Raw genomic sequence first — 21,836 nt, 5'->3', positions numbered from 1 at the left:
ACCTTCAAGCTGCATACTGGACCCTATTCCAACTAAACTACTGAAAAAGCTGCTTCCTGTGCTTGGCCATCCTATGATGAACATAATAAATGGCTCCCTGTCCTCTAGATGTGTACCAAACTCACTAAAAGTGGCAGTAATAAAGCCTCTTGAAAAATAAAAATTCTTTGAAGTACTAGTTTTTTGGGGTATCTTTAGTTTACCATCTATATTTTTGACCATTTTTACTTCACTACATTCCAATAGAAAACGATGTACTTTTTACTCCATACATTTTACCTGACACCCAAAAGTACTCATTACATGTTGAATGCTTACCAGGACAGAAAATTATCTAATTCGCACACTTATCAAGAGAACATCCCTGTGTTGGAGTGTGACCCTGGCTATCTGTTAAAAAAAAAAAAAAAAAAAATGATTGTGCTATCTGGTTTGCTTAATATAAGGAATTTTAAATTATTTTACTTTTGATACTTACCTAAACTACCAGTCAAAAGTTGTAGAACACCTCCTCTTTCAAGGGTTTTTCTTGATTTTTACTATTTTCTACATTGTAGAATAATAGTGAAGATAACAAACTATGAAATAACACATATGGAATCATGTAGTAACCAAAAAAAGTGTTAAACAAATCAAAATATATTTGAGATTCTTAAAATAGCCACCCTTTGCCTTGATGACAGCTTTGCACACTCTGCACAAAACTGAGGGTTGTCTTTGGGTTGTCCGAGAATTTATACAATGTAGAAAATAGTACAAATTTTTAAAAAAATGGTTGAATGAGTAGGTTTTCTAAAACCTTTGACCGGTAGTGTACATTTAAAACCAAATACTTTTAGACTTTTACTCAAGTAGTATTTTACTGGGTGACTTTTACTTGAGTCATTTTCTATTAAGGTATCTTTACTTATACTCAAGTATGACAATGTAATACTTTTTCCACGACTGCCTATATCGAATCTCCCATTCCTCTCAAACATTTTTTAAAAAGCTGTTGCGCAGCAACTCACTGCCTTCCTGAATTGTCACGTCCTGACCAGTAAAAGGGGTCATTTGTCATTGTAGTATGGTCAGGGCGTGGCAGGGGGTGTTGTTTTGGGGTTGGTTTGTTTCATGGGGATTTGTTCTAGTTTTCGTTTTCTATGTTCATTTTCTGTGTGTGGCCGAGTATGGTTTCCAATCAGAGGCAGGTGTCTTTCGTTGTCTCTGATTGGAAGCCATACTTAGGCAGCCTGTTTTTTTCCTTTGGGTTTGTGGGTGGTTGTTTTCCGTATAGTCTGTGCACCTTACGGAACTGTTTTGTCGTATTGTTTATTTTTTTGGTTAAGTGTTCACGTTAACAAAAGAAGATGAGCACTTTACACGCTGCGCTTGGTCCAATCCTTCCGACAGATGTGACATGAAGACAAATAATGTATACGAAACACTTCAGTCTGGTTATGTATACGAAATGCTTCAGTCTGGTTTTAGAATCATCATACCACTGAGACTGCACTTGTGAAGGTGGTAAATTACCTTTTAATGGCGTCAGACCAAGGCTCTGCATCTGTCCTTGTGCTCCTAGACCGTAGTGCTGCTTTTGACACCATTGATCACCACATTCATTTGGAGAGATTAGAAACTCTAATTGGTCTACATGGACAAGTTCTTGCCTAGTTTAGATCTTATTTGGTTGGAAAGATATCAGTTTCTCTGTGGATGGTTTGTCCTCTGACAAATAAATTGTACGTTTCGGTGTTCCTCAAGGTTCCGTTTCAGGACCACTATTGTTTTCACTATATATTCTACCTCTTGGTGATGTCTTTCGGAAACACAATGACATTTATTTTACTTTTAAACTCGGACAAAACAGAGATGCTTGTTCTAGGTTCCAAGAAACAGAGATCTGCTGTTGGATCTGACAATTAATCTTGATGGTTGTACAGTTGTCTCAAATAAAACTGTGAAGGACCTCTGTGTTAGTCTGGACCCTGATCTCTCTTTTGAAGAACATATCAAGAATAATTCAAGGACAGCTTTTTTCCACCTCCGTAACTGCAAAAATCTGCAACTTTTTGTCTAAAAATTATCCATGCTTTTGTCACTTCCAGATTACATTTTAGTCATTTAGCAGACGCTCTTATCCAGAGCGACTTACAGTAGTGAATGCATACATTTGTTTTCTCCGTACTGGTTCCCCGTGGGAGTCGAACCCACAACCCTGGCGTTGCGAACACCATGCTCTATCAACTGAGCCACACGGGACCACTACGATGTTCTACTCTCCGGCTACCCAGATAAATCACTAAATAAACTTCAGTTAGTGCTAAACACAGCTGCTACAATCTTGACTGATCATATTACTCCAGTGCTAGCCTCTCTACACTGGCTTCCTGTTAAGGCTAGGGCTGATGTCAAGGTTTTACTGCTAACCTACAAAGCATTACATGGGCTTTCTCCTACCCATCTCTCCGATTTGGTCCTGCCGTACATACCTACATGTATGCTACGGTTATAAGATGGAGGCCTCCTTATTGTCCTAAGAATTTCTAAGCAAACAGCTGGAGGGGGATGAGTCACTGGCTTACTAGTGCTCTTCTATGCCGTCCCTATGAGGGGTGCGTCACTTGAGTGGGTTGAGTCACTGACGTGATCTTCCTGTCCGGTTTGGAACACCCTCGGGCTCGTGTGGTGGAGATCTTTCTGGGCTATATATACTCAGCCTTGTATCAGGGTGGAGGAGCTCTTCGTGGGCTATACTCAGCCTTGTATCAGGGTGGTGGAGATCTTTGTGGGCTACACTCAGCCTTGTATCAGGGTGGTGGAGATCTTCGTGGGCTACACTCAGCCTTGTATCGGGGTAGTAAGTTGGTGGTCTGTTGATATCCCTCTAGTGGTGTGGGAGCTGTGCTTTGGCAAAGTGGGTTGGGTTATATCCTGCCTAGTTGGCCCTGTCCGGGGGTATCGTCGGATGGGGCCACAAAATGAATGACTGCCCAGAATCGGCCCAAGTACATCGGGCCGTTTCCGTCTACCGGAATTCAGCCGACTTTTCCGGCATCTTACCAGAATCCCCCCCAGAAGTGGCGCGATGCAAATTTAAATTAACGTATACAAACTTACCTGATTTTATAGTAATTTTAAATATGACTATTATACATTTTATACATACAAATTATACCAATCCACAAAAAAATACATTTTGTGTCGGAGGAAACACCATACCCCTGGTGACCATGTCAGCGTGTATGTGCCTGGCACGCCACAGGATTCGTTAAAACGCGATGGGACAAGGACATCCCGGCAGGCCAAACCCTCCCCTAACTCGGACGATGCTGGGCCAATTGAGCGTTGCCTCTTGGGTCTCCCGGTCACAGCCGGCATGGGTATCAACCCAGCATCTGGAGCAACGCAGTTTGCACTGCAATGCAGTGTCTTAGACCACTGCGCCACTTGGGAGGCTCCATCCACAAACTTTTTATGCTTATCAATTGACTTGCACAAAGTATCAAAATACTAAATAAACATGACTCTTAGAGAATGTAATTAAATGTTAATTGTATTTTTTTGATCACAGAAACAATGAGAAAATATGAAAACATAAATAAATAATGACATGTTCATTATATAAAGCAGCCCGTGTAATCATCTGCCAGAGAGTAGCCCCAATCGGCCCGAGCCCCAGGTAATACATTTGGGCCAGATAACTCTCACCGGAATCGGCCCGAACTCAATCCCCGCATCCTAGCCATAATGTAATACTGGCCACATGTATTCGGCCATGTCTGACTCTACGCCAAGTGCCCCAACTCTCAGCCGGAATCGGCCCAGATCCACTGTGCTAGCTGGGTGGTGTCCTGTGTGAATTTAAGTATGCTCCCTCTAATTCTCTCTTTCTCCCTCTCCCTACCCTGGAGGACCTGAGCCCTAGGACCATGCCTCGTTTCCTGGCTGTCCCCAGTCCACCTGGTCATGCTGCTGCTCCAGTTTCAACTGTTCTGCCTCCGGCTATGGAACCCTGACTTGTTCACCGGACGTGCAACCTTGTTCCGGACCTGCTGTTTTCGACTCTCTCCCGCTCTACCTCACCTGCTGTCTCAACCTCTGAATGCTTGGCTATGAAAAGCCAACTGACATATACTCCTGAGGTACTGACCTGTTGCACCCTCTACAACCACTATGCTTATTATTTGACCTTGTTGGTCATCTATGAAAATTTGAACAGCTTGGAGAACAATGTCCTCTTATAATCTCCACCCGGCACAGTCAGAAGAGGACTAGCCACCCCTCAGAGCCTGGTTCCTCTCTAGATTTCTTCCAAGGTTCCTGCCTTTATAGGGAGTTTTTCCTAGTCACCATGCTTCTACATCTGCATTACTTGCTGTTTGGGGTTTTAGGCTGGGTTTCTTTACAGCACTTTGTGACATTGGCTGATGTAAAAAGGGCTTTATAAATACATTTGATTTGAGTGGTCTTGTTTTGATTCATTGTATTTCTGAAGAACAGAGGAAGATTGCAGTGGGCCTCAAAAGAATCCGGACAACAGAAGTTTTCTGTTTTGAACTTTGGAGTAGAGCACCCGTCAAAGGAGTTCTCAGGCGTGACGACGGATGTTCAGGTTGAATACCTGAAGAGAATTCCTGGTGTGGTTGGAGCCCGGCGTCTAACCCGCTGGCTGAATGGAGAGAAAGAAGAAAGTCTGTCGGTACAGTTGTTTTTTGATAAAGAGCAAATACCTACGCATGAGAAGCTTGGTTATGTAAGATACACTACAAGAGCTTCCATCCCCAAACCACTGCAGTGTAAGAACTGTAAAGGATTTGGCCATGTTTCAAGTGTGTGCAAACAGATAGAGAATACTGAAGAATGCTGTGTAGAAGGATGACGGTGTTGCAATTCAAATCAAAATGTATTGATCACATACACGTGATTAGCAGATGTTATTGCGGGTGTAGCGAAATGCTTGTGCTTCTAGCTCCGACACTGCAGTAATATCTAACAGGTAATATTTAACAAATTACACAACATATACCCAATACAATAGTAATTAAGACTATATACATATGGACGAGCGATGTCGGAGCAGCACGGACTAAGATACAGTAGAATAGTATAGAAAACAGTATATACACATGAGATGAGTAATGCCAGATATGGTGGGGATCTTGATCCCGAGTTCCTGGAATGCCCTGTAAGGGTGAAGGAGATTTGGGTGGCAAAAGTTAAGAGCGGTCAATCGAATCTCCTATGCAGAGACGATTAAAAGAATTGAGAAAACATGTGATGCTAAAAAAAAAAGATATGATAGTGGACGCACCACAGCCTGTAGTAAATGTTTTCTGCCAGTCAAAAGATACCCTGTGTGTTAAAAAGTGGATTTTGTGGCTTTCATTGCCACAGTTAGAAATTGTAAAAAAAAGTCTCAAAGAAGTCTAAGAAACTGGACGTTATTGTGGCTGTAGGGGGGGGGCTTAAGGACTGCGGTCCAAACAGTTAACAGACACACCCTATCCCCTCAGCCCTCGAATTAAGTGGACACTTCTGATGACGTTTCATGACGTCTGAAAAGTATACACTTGCAGGGAAAAGGTACAGTCAATTATGAATGCATGCCTACTTATATTAACTATAATTATTAATATACGCCTACTGTATGAGAGCAAATTAATTAGCAAACTAACTAGCCTAGCTACTTCAAAAGAAGGAAAATGTTTAATTTCTACAATTTCCAAAAGCTAACCAAATAAAAACATAATTACTTTTATGAGCCGTGTTTGTGCATTAGTACCACAATTTCTAACTTATTTACATTCGTTTTTACCTACACTTGTATGTTGACTCCATATTGTCGTTGAGGTTTTAAATTTTGGCGGACTTTTCTTAGCGGATGTACAATAATCTCGAATTGAATTATGGGCCGTTTCAGGCTCCGAAGTGAACATATAGTTAATTGTACATTCGCAAACTCCATTAAAAACGAGGGCTGAGGGGCTTACGTTGCAAACTTCCCTTAGTTGGCTAATAATTTGGACCGACTACAAATATGGCCGTGGGGATCCCCCAAGGGCATAAGGCTGAGGGTTTAGGGCCGAGGGCGGCCTACTTTGAGTTTGAAATAAAGCCAATGACTTTACATCTGAATACTTGCAAGGGGTACTGGCGCCACAGAAGACCCGCCCTCCCAGGCTCCCCTTGAACCTGTTCTAGGGATCAGATCTGTCTTTTTTTTTTTTTTTTACAGAAAAGTTGTTTCGTTTATGTATTTTTTTGTTGTTGTAGTTTTTGATAATCATGTTTCCATCCCGCACAGTAGGTGGTGGGATACACATTCAACAGTGTGATCGCCAATATACCATAGAAGAAGAAAGCTACTGTTGACCAATGATGACCTATGGCTATGCAAAGCTACTGTAAGTGATACACAAGTTGCAGTACCTCATCTTCGCCAACAGGTTGCACTGCGTGTTGTAAACAGTGAGATCTCCATTTTGTGTGTTTTTCCTAGAGGTTAGCGCTTACTTTCCTTTTGGCTGTGAACGACACAGCTAATTCCGTGATTTTCGGATGCAATTTTATACCCAACACATTGGAGTGGCTTGGATGATCCGATTTGATGACTTGCTTATTCGTGTCCTGCTACGATTCGCAAGGAGAACGCAATCAGATGTTTTCATGTTTCTAGCCCATTTGCGAGCAAAATAATACCAAAACAAGAACAACAATGTCAGACGATGTATGGAGTCACATCCAGCTACCAAACACCTGAGGGGTAGGCAAACGCTTTAGATTTAGTGGTGTATTTAATTTGAAAGTAATACAATGTGTCATACATTCATTTGTAATGAATAACTAGAGATGAATTGTTAGCTACTAGCTAGCTCAACATGTCACTCAACGACATTTTGGGGGGGTCGCATTTACAAGCGCTAACGTTTGCAAACTAACTTAACGTGAGCGAAGTTACTTGGCTGGCTAGTTAGATTGCGGTTGCAAAATAGAAGATAACGCGGGTTAATTAGTTAGGTTGCATTAACACTTATTTCAATAAATATGCCATTAAATGATAACGTTTTTGTTACTTTCAAATAATGAAGTCAAGCAAGGGAATAGTTAGACACTTAACTTTAGCTAGGTAGATAACTAACTCATCTAATAAAAACGCGCGCCCCAGCAGCAACTTTGGAGAATTCAGTATTTATTTATTAATTTAACCTTTATTTAACTAGGAAAGTCAGTTAAGAACAGATTCTTATTTACAATGACCGCCTACCCAGGGCCAAACCCAGACGACGCTGGGCCAATTGTGCACCACCCAACTGATTTGAACCAGGGATTGCACTGAGATACAATGCCTTAGACCACTGCGCCACTCGGGAGCCCCATTTTAAAAGTAGATATCTATTATTCATTCATTCATTGAGAACATAATAGTCGGACAAAATGTTTTAGATACAGCTACTACGTATAACTTGCCACGTGTGTAGTATGTTTGTGTCTATACACACAGGCAGGCTATTTGGTACATGTCCATGCAGGTTTATATTAGCCTACATGTGGCAGACACCAATCTAGTGCCTCACCAGGGGTATATTCATTATGCCGATTCTGTTGCAAAATGTTTTGCAACAGAAACGGGTTTAATCCAAACGGAAAACATTTCGCAATTAACTATTTTGGACAAATTCAAGTAGGTCCCTCCCCGCTTCGTTCTGTTTGCTTCCGTTAGGTACTTAAATGGTAAACGGTTTCCATTTCGAGACATAATGAATACACCCCAGAATCCATGCTTATGACATTATCCACTCCCTTTCCCTCTCTCTACCCAGGATCGTAAGATGGGTCAAGGAAGAGTGAAGAAGAGCAGGAGTAACAAAAACAACAGCAGAGTTAGGCGTCGTCTGATTGAAAACCCCTCAGAGGGAACCCTTCTCACCTGCGCTCCCGGCAGTGCCATGTCCGTTGCCTTGGCAACCACCATCGCGCCTTGTTCCTTCCATCCAGCCAACTGATGCAACCAGGTGACGTGCCCAGCGAACTCAGTAACAGACCTCAGCCTCCGCCACCGCTCCGTGGGCCTCTACCTGGAATACCCAGAGCCTCCCACCACAAAGGTACTGCTACTTCATTGTTGCACTAACTCTTTTGCACTGACTACCCACACACTCTGGACTCTACCCACACACTCTGGACTCGACCCCCCCCCCCCCCCCCCCCCCCCCCCCACACACACACACACACACACTCTGGACTCTACCCACACACTCTGGACTCTACCCACACACTCTGGACTCGACCCCCCCCCCCCCCCACACACACACACTCTGGACTCAACCCCCCCACCCACACACTCTGGACTCTACCCACACACTCTGGACTCTACCCACACACTCTGGACTCTACCCACACACTCTGGACTCGACCCCCCCCCCCCCCCCACACACACACACTCTGGACTCGACCCCCCCCCCCCCCACACACACACACTCTGGACTCAACCCCCCCCCCCCCACACACACACACACTCTCTGGACTCGACCCCACACACACACTCTGGACTCGACCTCCCCACACACACACTCTGGACTCGACCCCCCCCCCACACACACACACACACACACACACACACACTGGACTCAAATCAAATAAGAGCTAGTGCTCTCAAGTGTTGCTTGCCTTGAAGTGAGCATAAAAGGCATTTAGCTCGTCTGGTAGGCTCACGTCACTGGGCAGCTCGCGTCTGGGTTTCCCTTTGTAGTCCGTAATAGTTTTCAAGCCCTGCCACATCCGACGAGCGTCAGAGCCATTGTAGTAGGATTTAATCTTAGTCCTGTATTGAAGTTTTGCCTGTTTGATGGTTTGTCTGAGGGCATAGTGGGATTTCTTATAAGCGTCCGGATTAGTTATCCCGCTCCTTGAAAGCGGCATCTCTAGCCTTAAGCTCGGTGGGGATGTTGCCTGTAATCCATGGCTTCTGGTTGGGATACGTACGTACGGTCACTGTGGGGACGATGTCGTCGGTGCACTTGTTGATGAAGCCAGTGACTGAGGTGGTATACTCCTCAATGCCATTGGATGAATCCCGGAACATATTCCAGTCTGTGCTAGCAAAACAGTCCTGTAGCTTAGCATTCAAGTCATCTTACCACTTCCGTATTGATGGAGTCACTGGTACTTCCTGCTTTAGTTTTTTGCTTTTAAGCAGGAATCAGGAGGATAGAATTATGGTCAGATTTGCCAAATGGAGGGTGAGGGAGAGCTTTGTATGTGTCTCTGTGTGGAGCAAAGGGGATCTGGAGTAGATTTTCCTCTGGTTGCACATGTGACATGCTGGTAGAAATGAGGTAAAAAAGGATTTAAGTTTGCCTGCATTAAAGTCCCCGGCCACAAGGAGCGCCACTTTTGGATGAGCATTTTCTTGTTTTCTCATGGCCTTCTACAGCTTGTTGAATGCGGTCTTAGTGCCAGCGGTGGTAAATAGACCACGAAAAATGTTAGCCATGAATAGCCATGTTATTTACTACTTCCTGTATATAGCCACGTTATTTTCTACTTCCTGTGTATAGCCATGTTATTTACTACACTCTGTATATAGCCATGTTATTTTCCACTCCCTGTGTATAGCCATGTTATTTACCACTTCCTGTATATAGCCATGTTGTTTTCTACTCTCTGTATATAGCCATGTTCTTTACCACTTCCTGTATATAGCCATGTTATTTACCACTTCCTGTATATAGCCATGTTCTTTACCACTTCCTGTATATAGCCATGTTCTTTACCACCCTCTGTATATAGCCATGTTATTTACCACCCTCTGTATATAGCCATGTTATTTACCACCCTCTGTATATAGCCATGTTATTTACCACCCTCTGTATATAGCCATGTTATTTACTACTCTCTGTATATAGCCATGTTATTTTATACTCCCTGTATATACCATGTTATTTACTACTCTCTGTATATAGCCATGTTATTTACTACTCTCTGTATATAGCCACGTTATTTTCTACTCCCTGTATATACCATGTTATTTACTACTCTCTGTATATAGCCATGTTATTTACTACTCTCTGTATATAGCCATGTTATTTACTACTCTCTGTATATAGCCATGTTATTTACTACTCTCTGTATATAGCCATGTTATTTACTACTCTCTGTATATAGCCATGTTATTTACTACTCTCTGTATATAGCCATGTTATTTACTACTCTCTGTATATAGCCATGTTATTTACCACTCTCTGTATATAGCCATGTTATTTACCACTCTCTGTATATAGCCATGTTATTTACCACTTCCTGTATATAGCCATGTTATTTACTACTCTCTGTATATAGCCATGTTCTTTACCACTTCCTGTATATAGCCATGTTATTTACCACTTCCTGTATATAGCCATGTTATTTACTACTCTCTGTATATAGCCATGTTATTTTATACTCCCTGTATATACCATGTTATTTACTACTCTCTGTATATAGCCATGTTATTTACTACTCTCTGTATATAGCCATGTTATTTTATACTCCCTGTATATACCATGTTATTTACTACTCTCTGTATATAGCCATGTTATTTACTACTCTCTGTATATAGCCATGTTATTTACTACTCTCTGTATATAGCCATGTTATTTACTACTCTCTGTATATAGCCATGTTATTTACTACTCTCTGTATATAGCCATGTTATTTACTACTCTCTGTATATAGCCATGTTATTTACTACTCTCTGTATATAGCCATGTTATTTACTACTCTCTGTATATAGCCATGTTATTTACCACTCTCTGTATATAGCCATGTTATTTACCACTTCCTGTATATAGCCATGTTATTTACTACTCTCTGTATATAGCCATGTTCTTTACCACTTCCTGTATATAGCCATGTTATTTACCACTTCCTGTATATAGCCATGTTATTTACTACTCTCTGTATATAGCCATGTTATTTTATACTCCCTGTATATACCATGTTATTTACTACTCTCTGTATATAGCCATGTTATTTACTACTCTCTGTATATAGCCACGTTATTTACCACTTCCTGTATATAGCCACGTTATTTACCACTTCCTGTATATAGCCATGTTATTTACCACTTCCTGTATATAGCCATGTTCTTTACCACTTCCTGTATATAGCCATGTTATTTACCACTTCCTGTATATAGCCATGTTATTTACTACTCTCTGTATATAGCCATGTTATTTTATACTCCCTGTATATAGCCATGTTATTTTATACTCCCTGTATATACCATGTTATTTACTACTCTCTGTATATAGCCATGTTATTTACTACTCTCTGTATATAGCCACGTTATTTTCTACTCTCTGTATATAGCCATGTTATTTACCACTCTCCTGTATATAGCCATGTTATTTACCACTCTCCTGTATATAGCCATGTTATTTACTACTCTCCTGTATATAGCCATGTTATTTACCACTTCCTGTATATAGCCATGTTATTTACCACTTCCTGTATATAGCCATGTTATTTACCACTTCCTGTATATAGCCACGTTATTTACCACTTCCTGTATATAGCCACGTTATTTACCACTTCCTGTATATAGCCATGTTATTTTCTCCTTCCTGTATATAGCTATGCTATTTTGTACTCAATATTTTTATTCGTTATTCACTGTGTGTTTATTCCTCGTGTCACCATTTCAATATCTTATTTTTTTTAATCTTCTGTTTAACTCTGCGTTGTTGGAAAAGGACCCGTAAGTAAGCATTTCACTTCGTAGAAAACAGCATTTCACTGTTGTGTACAAAGCATGAGACAAATACAATTTGGGAAAGGGACCATTCCAGTTCAGTAATGCAGGATTTTTTTCTCATGGAGAACTATTATTAATAATAATAATAATAATAATAATAATAATTATTGAGATGTCAGGTTACTTCCTGATTTCACAGATTTTTTTTTTTATTTTTTCCTCTACAATGATTTGACACCCATTTCCCATCTGATATTAAAAAAGTATTTCTTCTCATCTAATCTTAGGTTAGTACAAAGGACCAGAGAGCCCAGGCCCAGCAGACTACCACGTCCCTTGGAATCTGAATCTTCACCCTTGGGGAGACCTACTCCTGCCTGGAAAACAGCATTGCTGACTTCCACCTCTCCACACCCAGCATGGACTCCCTGATCGGGGACTCAGACCCCAACCTGTTCCCCATGTCCATGAGGACGGAGACAGCCTTCTCCCGGGACCAGGACCCTATGGATATGGATCAGGAAGGGTACATTGGAAAAGACCAGAAACTGTTCAGCGACAACACTCTGGATCTCCTCCAGGACTTTGAGTTGACAGGCTCCCCCTCAGACTTTTACGTAGGGGAAGACGCCTTCCTCTCCTCCCTAGCTGAAGACTCTCTCCTGGGGGATGAAAGCCAGGATCGTGGGGTCTCCAACTCCACCTCCAAGCCAGCTGCTACTATGACCAATAGTGGTAGTTTTAGCGGTTCCAACACCACCACATTGAATGGTAGCAGTCTACTAGCATGTCAGGATGAATCCAACTCCAGCACCTCTACGACGACCACCGCCACTTTTCCCATGGTGAAGGAAGCTGGCTTCATCCAGCTGTGTACTCCAGGGGTGATCAAACAGGAGAAGACGTCGGCCATGCCTAGCTACTCCTGCCAGATGAGTGGTAGTACCGGCGGCTCCACTTCCTCCTCCCCCTCCGAGCTGTCCAGCGCCAGCCCCAGCCCCATCTCCATCGGTGGGGTGAGCACCTCTGGAGGACAGAGCTACCACTTTGGAGGCAACAGTAGCATCAACACCCCCTTGGCTTCCACTACCAGTGGAGCTTCTCAGCAGAAGGATCAGAAGCCCTCAGTGTTCAGCCTGTATCCTCCGCTGGTGACGGTAGGAGAGGCCTGGAACAACATTAGCTATGGGGACGGAGCTTCTGGAATGCAAGGTCTCTCCAGCCCTACCTCTTTCTCCAGCAGCTTTGCCAGGTAAGGAGAAGAACTGAAAGAATGTTGCTAATAGAAAACAGTCCTGTGGTTGGTCTGGTGGTGGTGGTCTGGCCAGTCTGCTGCAGTGCGAGGGTGAGACTGGTGTCACATTGCTATGTAGAGAACTGTGGAATAGGACTTACAGCAGGGCTCTTGGTTTGTAAACATGTAAAGGCAACTCGGTCCAGTCAGTTGGTAGGCTTGAAACTGAATTGAAAAGGGTTAGAGATTATACTAGTGTTTAAAAACTTTATAATTATCATTCTTTTTTTTCTTTCTCGACATGCCTTAAATCACTTTGTCAACTGTGCAGGGGAAGGAAATATCACAGCCCCTTTCAGTAACTATTTCCTCTAAAGCGGTGGCTAGTAGAAAGTCGGTCATGTGTTCTCTGATACCATAATGGTGTCTTACTTCAGGCTTTAGAAATGTTTGCTAAACAATTACCACACCTCACAGGCTGTGCGGTCCCAAATGGCACCCTATTCCAGAGTTTTTAGCTTTTGCTCAAAAGTAAAGTAACGCACTATATAGACAATAGAGAGCCATTTGGGACACACTATAGTTACAGTACGATAGACCACTGCCCTTCAGAGCTCTGGGGAATAGAGGCAACAATCTGTGTCTATATAAACTAGGGGTATTCCACTTTAACCTCACAGAGACATGTCACTGTCACATCAACATCTACGGACCTGTTCTACAACACAGTGCTTTGTCTGCCTCCTATGTTTTTTTTTAATTACAGCTACACTAATACTAGTATAGACTAGTTATTATATAGAGCTATGCTAGTATAGACTAGTTATTATATAGAGCTATGCTAGTATAGACTAGTTATTATATAGAGCTATGCTAGTATATCAAATCAAAGTTTATTTGTCACGTGCGCCGAATACAACAGGTGTAGACCTTACAGTGAAATGCTTACTTACAGTCTCTAACCAATAGTGCAAAAAAGGTATTAGGTGAACAATACGTAGGTAAAGAAATAAAACAACAGTAAAAAGACAGGCTGTATACACTAGTGAGGCTACATTCAGACACCGGTTAGTCAGGTTGATTGAGGTAGTATGTACATGTAGATATGGTTAAAGTGACTATGCATATATGATAAACAGAGAGTAGCAGCAGCGTAAAAGAGGGGTTGGCGGGTGGCGGGACACAGTGCAAATAGTCCGGGTAGCCATTTGATTACCTGTTCTGGAGTCTTATAGACTAGTTAGTATATACAGCTATACTAGTGTAGACTAGTTAGTATATACAGCTATACTAGTGTAGACTAGTTAGTATATACAGCTATACTAGTGTAGACTAGTTAGTATATACAGCTATTCTAGTGTAGACTAGTTAGTATATACAGCTATACTAGTGTAGACTAGTTAGTATATACAGCTATACTAGTATTGACTAGTTAGTGTATATACAGTTGAAGTTGGAAGTTTACATACACCTTAGCCAAATACATTTAAACTCTGTTTTTCACATTTCCTGACATTTAATCCTAGTAAAAACTCCCTTTCTTAGGTCAGTTTGGATCACCACTTTATTTTAAGAATGTGAAATGTCAGAATATCAGTAGAGTGATTTATTTCAGCTTTTATTTCTTCCCATCGCATTCCCAGTGGGTCAGAAGTTTACATACACTCAATTAGTATTTGGAAGCATTGCCTTAAAATTGCTTAACTTGGGTCAAACGTTTCAGGTAGCCTACCACAAGCTTCTCCAATAAGTTGGGTGAATTTTGGTCCATTCCTCCTGACAGAGCTGGTGTATCTGAGTCAGGTTTGTAGGCCTCCTTGCTCACACACGGTTTTTCAGTTCTGCCCACAAATGTTCTATAGGATTGAGGTCAGGGCTTTGTGATGGCCACTCCAATACCTTGACTTTGTTGTCTAAGCCATTTTGCCACAACTTTGCAAGTATGCTTGGAGTCATTGTCCATTTGGAAGACTCATTTGCGACCAAGCTTTAACTTCCTGACTGATGTCTTGAGATGTTGCTTCAATATATCCATGTAATTTTCCTACCTCATAATGCCATCTATTTTGTGAAGTGCACCAGTCCCTCCTGCAGCAAAGCACCCCCACAACATGATGCTGCCACCCCCGTGCTTCACGGTTGGGATGGTGTTCTTCGGCTTGCAAGCGTCTCCCTTTTTCCTCCAAACATAACAATGGTCATTCTGGCCAAACAGTTCTATTTTTGTTTCTTCAGACATTTTGGACATTTCTCCAAAAAGTACGATCTTTGTCCCCATGTGCAGTTACAAACCGTAGTCTGGCTTTTTTTATGGCGGTTTTGGAGCAGTGGCTTTTCGGGTTATGTCGATATAGGACTCGTTTTACTGTTTTTTTAAATGTGTATTATTTATTTGTAATAATGACAATTAAATTAATACTGAAGGAACACTTTTATTTTAACTTAATATAATATCAATAACATCTATTTAGTCTCAAATAAATAATGAAACACTTTTTCAATTTGGTTTAAATATTTCAAAAACAAAGTGTTGTAGAAGAAAGTAAAAGTCCAATATGTGCCATGTAAAAAAGCTAACGTTAAGTTCCTTGCTCAGAACATGAGAACATATGAAAGCTGGTGGTTCCTTTTAACATGAGTCTTCAATATTCCCAGGTAAGAAGTTTTAGGTTGCGGTGATTATAGGACTATTTCTCTCTATACGATTTGTATTTCATATACCATTGACTATTGGATGTTCTTATAGGCACTTTAGTATTGCCAGTGTAACAGTATAGCTTCCGTCCCTCTCCTCGCTCCTACCTGGGCTCAAACCAGGAACACATCAGCCACCCTCGAAGCAGCGTTACCCTTTTAGAGCAAGGGGAACAACTACTCCAAGTCTCAGAGCAAGTGACGTTTGAAACGCTATTAGCGCTCACCCCGCTAACTAGCTAGCCATTTCACATCGGTTACACCAGCCTAATCTCAGGAGTTGATAGGTCATCAAGGAGTTGATGAGTCATAAACAGCGCAATGCTTGAAGCGTTGCGAAGAGCTGCTGGCAAGTGCAGTAAAGTGCTGTTTGAATGAATGCTTACTAGCCTGCTGCTGCCTACAACCGCTCAGTCAGACTGCTCTATCAAATATCAAATCATAGACTTAATTATAACATAACACACAGAAATACGAGCCTTTGGTCATTAATAATATGGTCAAATCCGGAAACTATCATTTCGAAAATAAAACGTTTATTCTTTCAGTGAAATACGGAACCGTTCCGTATTTTATCTAAGGGGTGGCATCCATAAGTCTAAATATTCCTGTTACATTGCACAACCTTCAATGTTATGTCATAATTACGTAAAATTCTGGCAAATTAGTTCGCAACGAGCCAGGCGGCCCAAACTGTTGCATATACCCTGACTCTGCGTGCAATGAACGCAAGAGAAGTGACACAATTTCTCTAGTTTATTATTGCCTGCTAACCTGGATTTCTTTTAGCTAAATATGCAGGTTTAAAAATATATACTTCTGTGTATTGATTGTAAGAAAGGCATTGATGTTTATGGTTAGGTACATTCGTGCAACGATTATGCTTTTTTAGCAAATGCGCTTTTGTTAAATCATCCCCCGTTTGGCAAAGTTGGCTGTCTTTGTTAGGAAGATATAGTCTTCACACAGTTCGCAAAGAGCCAGGCGGCCCAAACTGCTGCATATACCCTGACTCTGTTGCACAGAACGCAAGAGAAGTGACACAATTTCCCTAGTTAATATTGCCTGCTAACATGAATTTATTTTAACTAAATATGCAGGTTTAAAAATATATACGATTATATAGGACGCAGGACAAGATAGATAAACTAGTAATATCATCAACCATGTGTAGTTAACTAGTGATTATGATTGATTTATTGTTTTTTATTAGATACGTTTAATGCTAGCTAGCACCTTACATTGGCTCCATGCTGCACTCGCATAACAGGTAGTCAGCCTGCCACGCAGTCTCCTCGTGGAGTACAATGTAATCGGCCATGATCGGTGTCCAAAAATGCCGATTACCGATTGTTATGAATACTTGAAATCGGCCCTAATTAATCTGTCGACCTCTAGTAGAGACCCTAGTCGATTCCAGGCTGTATCACAAAACGGCCGTGATCGGGAGTCCCATAGGGCGGCGCACAATTGGGCCAGTATCGTCCGGGTTATGATTTGGCCGGGGTAGGGTGTCATTGTAAATAAAAATGTGTTCTTAACTGGCTTACCTAGTTAAATAAAGGATAAATAAATAATTATTCTTATTGTAATTTCTGCTCGGCGTCAGTCGCGGTTCGCTCTAAATCACGACTGTAAAAGGACAAGCTTTGTTCTTCCCCACTCAGATGAGATATATTTTCCCTCGTCTTGACCAATCAAACTCCCACATTCACTAAGCAGGCATTGGATCAGCAGACATCCATCCTCTGACTGATGTACGTTTGCCTTGAGTGTAGTTGTTCTCCGGTAGCAAGTTAAAAAGCAGCATTGGGCTAACTTGAAGCAAAGCATTAGGAAATGTCGCTGGCTACATTCTTTCTATGATGGACATGCATCGTCTGGAAAAAATACAAAAATAATTCATTGTAAGCTAATTGACTTATGCTTGTCTGTTAGCCAAATAGCCTTGCACTTCTGCTGCCATCTGATGAAACACGAAGCTATTTTCTGCCAAATGTGTTGCATTCATTTATGTTGCGTGAAGAAAAACTATAGTTCCACGTGAATGATCACTCTATTGAATAAAAAAAACTGTTGGCTTTCAATATAAAACACAGGTGAAATGGCGTAAAAAAAAGGCAGATTCTTTAAGTCTGCATTTTGAAAATGCTAATTGCTGAAAGCTAATGTGACCCATTGCCGCTGATGTAAAAAGAGCTTTTAGAAGGGTCCAAAGTAGTGCACTATAAAGGGAACCATTTCAGACGGCTGAGTCATACGTTATAAAGGTGAGGCACCAAGTCATTTCACTGGCAGGTAAAGAATGAAAAACAGAGCTGAGAGACAAGCGTGTCTAAGCGTGTGTAAGTATTAGTGCCAGCTTGTAATGGCTATCGACAGACACCTAGGAACAACATCAAACCCTGAGGCCAAAATTACATAAAGGGTGCGTTCCAGACCGTCTTTACTACAGGTGTGCAGATCACCAGCCTCATGACAGACAGAGGAACAGACCAAACCCTGAGGCCAAAATTACATAAAGGGTGCGTTCCAGACCGTCTTTACTACAGCTGACCTCACAACACCTGACGAAGTGAATACATCTCTGGAGGAAGTGGACCCACATGAATATGATGTTATCAATCTGCCCTAATTAATCGGCCATTCCGATTAATCGGTCGACCTCTAGTACGTTCATCTCTATGAGACAGAATGCGTCTCCTTCCTGAGCGGTATGACGGCTGCGTGGTCCCATGGTGTTTACACTTGCGGACTATTGTTTGTACAGATGAACGTGGTACCTTCAGGCGTTTGGAAATTGCTCCGAAGGATGAACCAGACTACAATTTTTTTTTTCCCGAGGTCTTGGCTGATTTCTTTAGATTTTCCCATGATGTCAAGCAAAGAGGCACTGAGTTTGACGGTAGGCCTTGAAATACATCCACAGGTACACCTCCAATTGACTCAAATTATGTCAATTAGCCTATCAGAAGCTTCTAAAGCCATGACACAATTTTCTGGAATTTTCCAAGCTGTTTAAAGGCACAGTCAACTTAGTGCATGTAAACTTCTGACCCACTGGAATTGTGATACAGTGAATTATAAGTGAAATAATCTGTCTGTAAACAATTGTTGGAAAAATGACTTGTGTCATGCGCAAAGTAGATGTCCTAACCGACTTGCCAAAACTATTGTTTGTTAACAAGATATTTTTGGAGTGGTTGACAAATGAGTTTTAATGACTCCAACCTAAGTGTATGTAATCTTCTGACTTCAACTGTACAGCTACACTAGTATAGACTAGTTATTGTATACAGTTAGGTCTACAGTTACACTAGTATAGACTAGTTACTGTATGCAGTTAGGTCTACAGCTATACTAGTGTAGACTAGTTTGTATATACAGCTATACTCGTGTAGACTAGTTATTGTATACAGTTAGGTCTACAGCTATACTAGTATAGACTAGTTATTGTATACAGTTAGGTCTACAGTTACACTAGTATAGACTAGTTACTGTATGCAGTTAGGTCTACAGCTATACTCGTGTAGACTAGTTATTGTATACAGTTAGGTCTACAGCTATACTAGTATAGACTAGTTATTGTATACAGTTAGGTCTACAGCTATACTAGTATAGACTAGTTATTGTATACAGTTAGGTCTACAGCTATACTAGTATAGACTAGTTAGTATATACAGCTATACTTGTATAGACTAGTTAGGTCTACAGCTATGCTAGTATAGACTAGTTAGGTTTACAGCTATACTAGTATAGACTAGTTGGGTCTACAGCTATACTGCACTGAACAAAAATATCAAAGCAACATGTAAAGTGTTGGTCCCATGTTTCCTGAGCTGAAATAAAAGATCCCAGAAATGTTACATACACAACTTCACTCAACTTTCTATGGTCTCCCCCTTAGTTAACACTATCAACATTTCCCTTTACTGTGGAAATTGTGATCAAATGAACGCAATTTTAGCTACTTTCAATGCAACATATCGAAACAAAACAAACAAGACTTAGTATGTAAAACTATGCAAAAGATTTTGTTGTATGGAGAACGCGGAGTAGGATTCTATTGCATTGGCAGGCACGACTCAGGCCTGTACTTTATACAGACTGGTGCGCCATAACCAATCAGAGCTACAGTAGGCCTATATGTAAATAGACCATTGCCATATAAGGATCTGTGCCATTCACTTTGAACTGGACTGGGTTTACAATATGAGTGATCATGAGTAGATGTGCTTGTTTTGAGATCAAAGTGAGAGCTGCATGTAGCCACGTGTGCACATTTGTTCATATCTTTTGCTAGTTAGTGAGTTATTAGCCCAGTTATAGATCATTTGTAGTCAGCAATGGGGGAGTGATTGCGTCCTACAAGGCACAAAATGTGTACATTTCTAGACATCTTTGAAAAGCGAGTCAGGTAAAGAGGTTGTTTTTTTTTGTCTTAAAGGGGCGGTGTTGTATTTTGAGACAGGCTTGAATAAGTTAAGTAGCCAATAGGCAGAGGGTAGCATAATTTGTCTGATTCTCTGTAATAATGGAATGGGAATAATGATGCATTTTATTTTGTGAAGTGTTTTTTTTTATTTATTTTTTTTATCAAGCACAACATTTTCAGTCACCTCCGTGTCTGAAGGATAAGTGGATAAACAGGTTAATGTCAAGCCCTGCATGTTATTTTCCCCAAGTCTCATGGAATGTAGGCCAACATTGAACACCACCCATTGGCTGCTACTGTAGGTTGAATGATAGAACAACTATTTCCATGTTCAAATGTTCTGGGATGCATTTTCTCCATTGTTTTTGATGGAAGGCCACTCTGGTAGAACTACATTATGATCAAATAGCCACAGTAGCCTACTTGACCACTGTTCAGTCTAACTTAAAGCGGGCACAGCCTCAGTGTTCACAGTAAATGCATACTGGAAGTTGCACAGAAATTTCACAATGTTCAAGTTTGCGCTGAGTCAATGAACCCCCAAAAATTGAGGGGCATTGATCATTACACAGGTGCACCTTGTGCTGGGGGACAATAAAAGGTCACTCTAAAATGTGCAGTTTTGTCACACAACACAATGCACAGATGTCTCAAGTTTTGAGGGAGTGTGCAATTGGCATGCCGACTGATGTTAATTTCTACCATAAGTGGTTTTAGAGAATTTGGCAGTACGTCCAACCTGCCTCTCAACCGTAGACCGTGTGTATGACGTTGTGTGGGCGAGTGGTTTGCTGATGTCAACGTTGTGAACAGTTTCCCATGGTGGCGGTGGGGTTATTGTATGGGCAGGCATAAGCTACGGACAATGAACACAATTGCATTTGATCAATTGCAATTTGAATGCACAGATATACCGTGACGAGATCACTTCATATTTCAGCATGATAAGGACAATGTCGCAAGGATCTGTACACAATTCCCGGAAGCTGAAAATGTCCCAGTTCTTCCATGGCCTGCATACTCACCAGACATGTCACCCATTGAGCATGTTTGGGATGCTCTGGATGGACGTGTACAACAGCGTGTTCCAGTTCCCGTCAATATCCAGCAATTTCGCACAGCCATTGAAGAGGAGTTGGATAACATTTTACAGTCAACAATCAACAACCGGAACAAACTCTATGCGAAGGAGAGGTGTCACACTGCATGAGGCAAATGGTGGTCACACCAGATACTGACTGGTTTTCAGATAAAAAAAAAAAAAAACGTATCTCTGACCAACAGATGCGTATCTGTATTCACAGTCATGTGAAATCCATAAATTAGAGCCCATTTCATTTATTTAAATTGACTAATTTCCTTATATGAACTGTAACTCAGTAAAATCTTTGAAACTGTCGTGTCTTTAGCAAACTTAATGATGGTGTTGGAGTCGTGCCTGGCCGTGCAGTCATGAGTGAACAGGGAGTACAGGAGGGGACTAAGCACGCATCTCTGAGGTGACCCCGTGTTGAGGGTCGGCGGGCGTGTTGTTGGCTACCCTCACCACTTGGGGGCGGCCCGTCTGGAAGTCCAGGATCCAGTTGCAGAGGGAGGTGTTCAGTCCAAGGGTCCTGTGTAGTCAATGAACATCATTCTCACATAGGTGTTTCTTCTTGTCCAGGTGGGAGAGGACAGTAGAGAGCGAGAGTATTGTGGAGTGCAATAGAGATTCTGTCATCTGTGGGTTTGTTGGGGTGGTATGAGAATTGGAG

General features: G+C 41.5%; 1 protein-coding gene across 2 annotated transcripts in view; it reads left to right on the top strand.

Annotated features, from left to right (window-relative positions):
• Positions 1 to 6,445: 6,445 nt before the first annotated feature.
• LOC106604224 (glucocorticoid receptor-like) overlaps positions 6,446 to 21,836 on the top strand; it is a 71,252-nt gene continuing 55,861 nt past the window's right edge. For both annotated transcript variants that reach the window (XM_014198678.3, XM_014198677.3), the window contains exons 1-3: positions 6,446 to 6,748; positions 7,806 to 8,090; positions 12,007 to 12,971. In XM_014198678.3, coding sequence (XP_014054153.1) covers positions 12,139 to 12,971 — 833 coding nt within the window. In that variant the 5' untranslated portion in view covers positions 6,446 to 6,748; positions 7,806 to 8,090; positions 12,007 to 12,138. The remainder of the gene's footprint in view (positions 6,749 to 7,805; positions 8,091 to 12,006; positions 12,972 to 21,836) is intronic.

This window comes from Salmo salar, chromosome 05, assembly GCF_965601325.2.
Source record: "Salmo salar chromosome 05, fSalSal1, whole genome shotgun sequence".
Lineage (NCBI taxonomy): Eukaryota > Metazoa > Chordata > Actinopteri > Salmoniformes > Salmonidae > Salmo > Salmo salar.
This window is presented reverse-complemented; position numbering and strand designations above follow the sequence as displayed.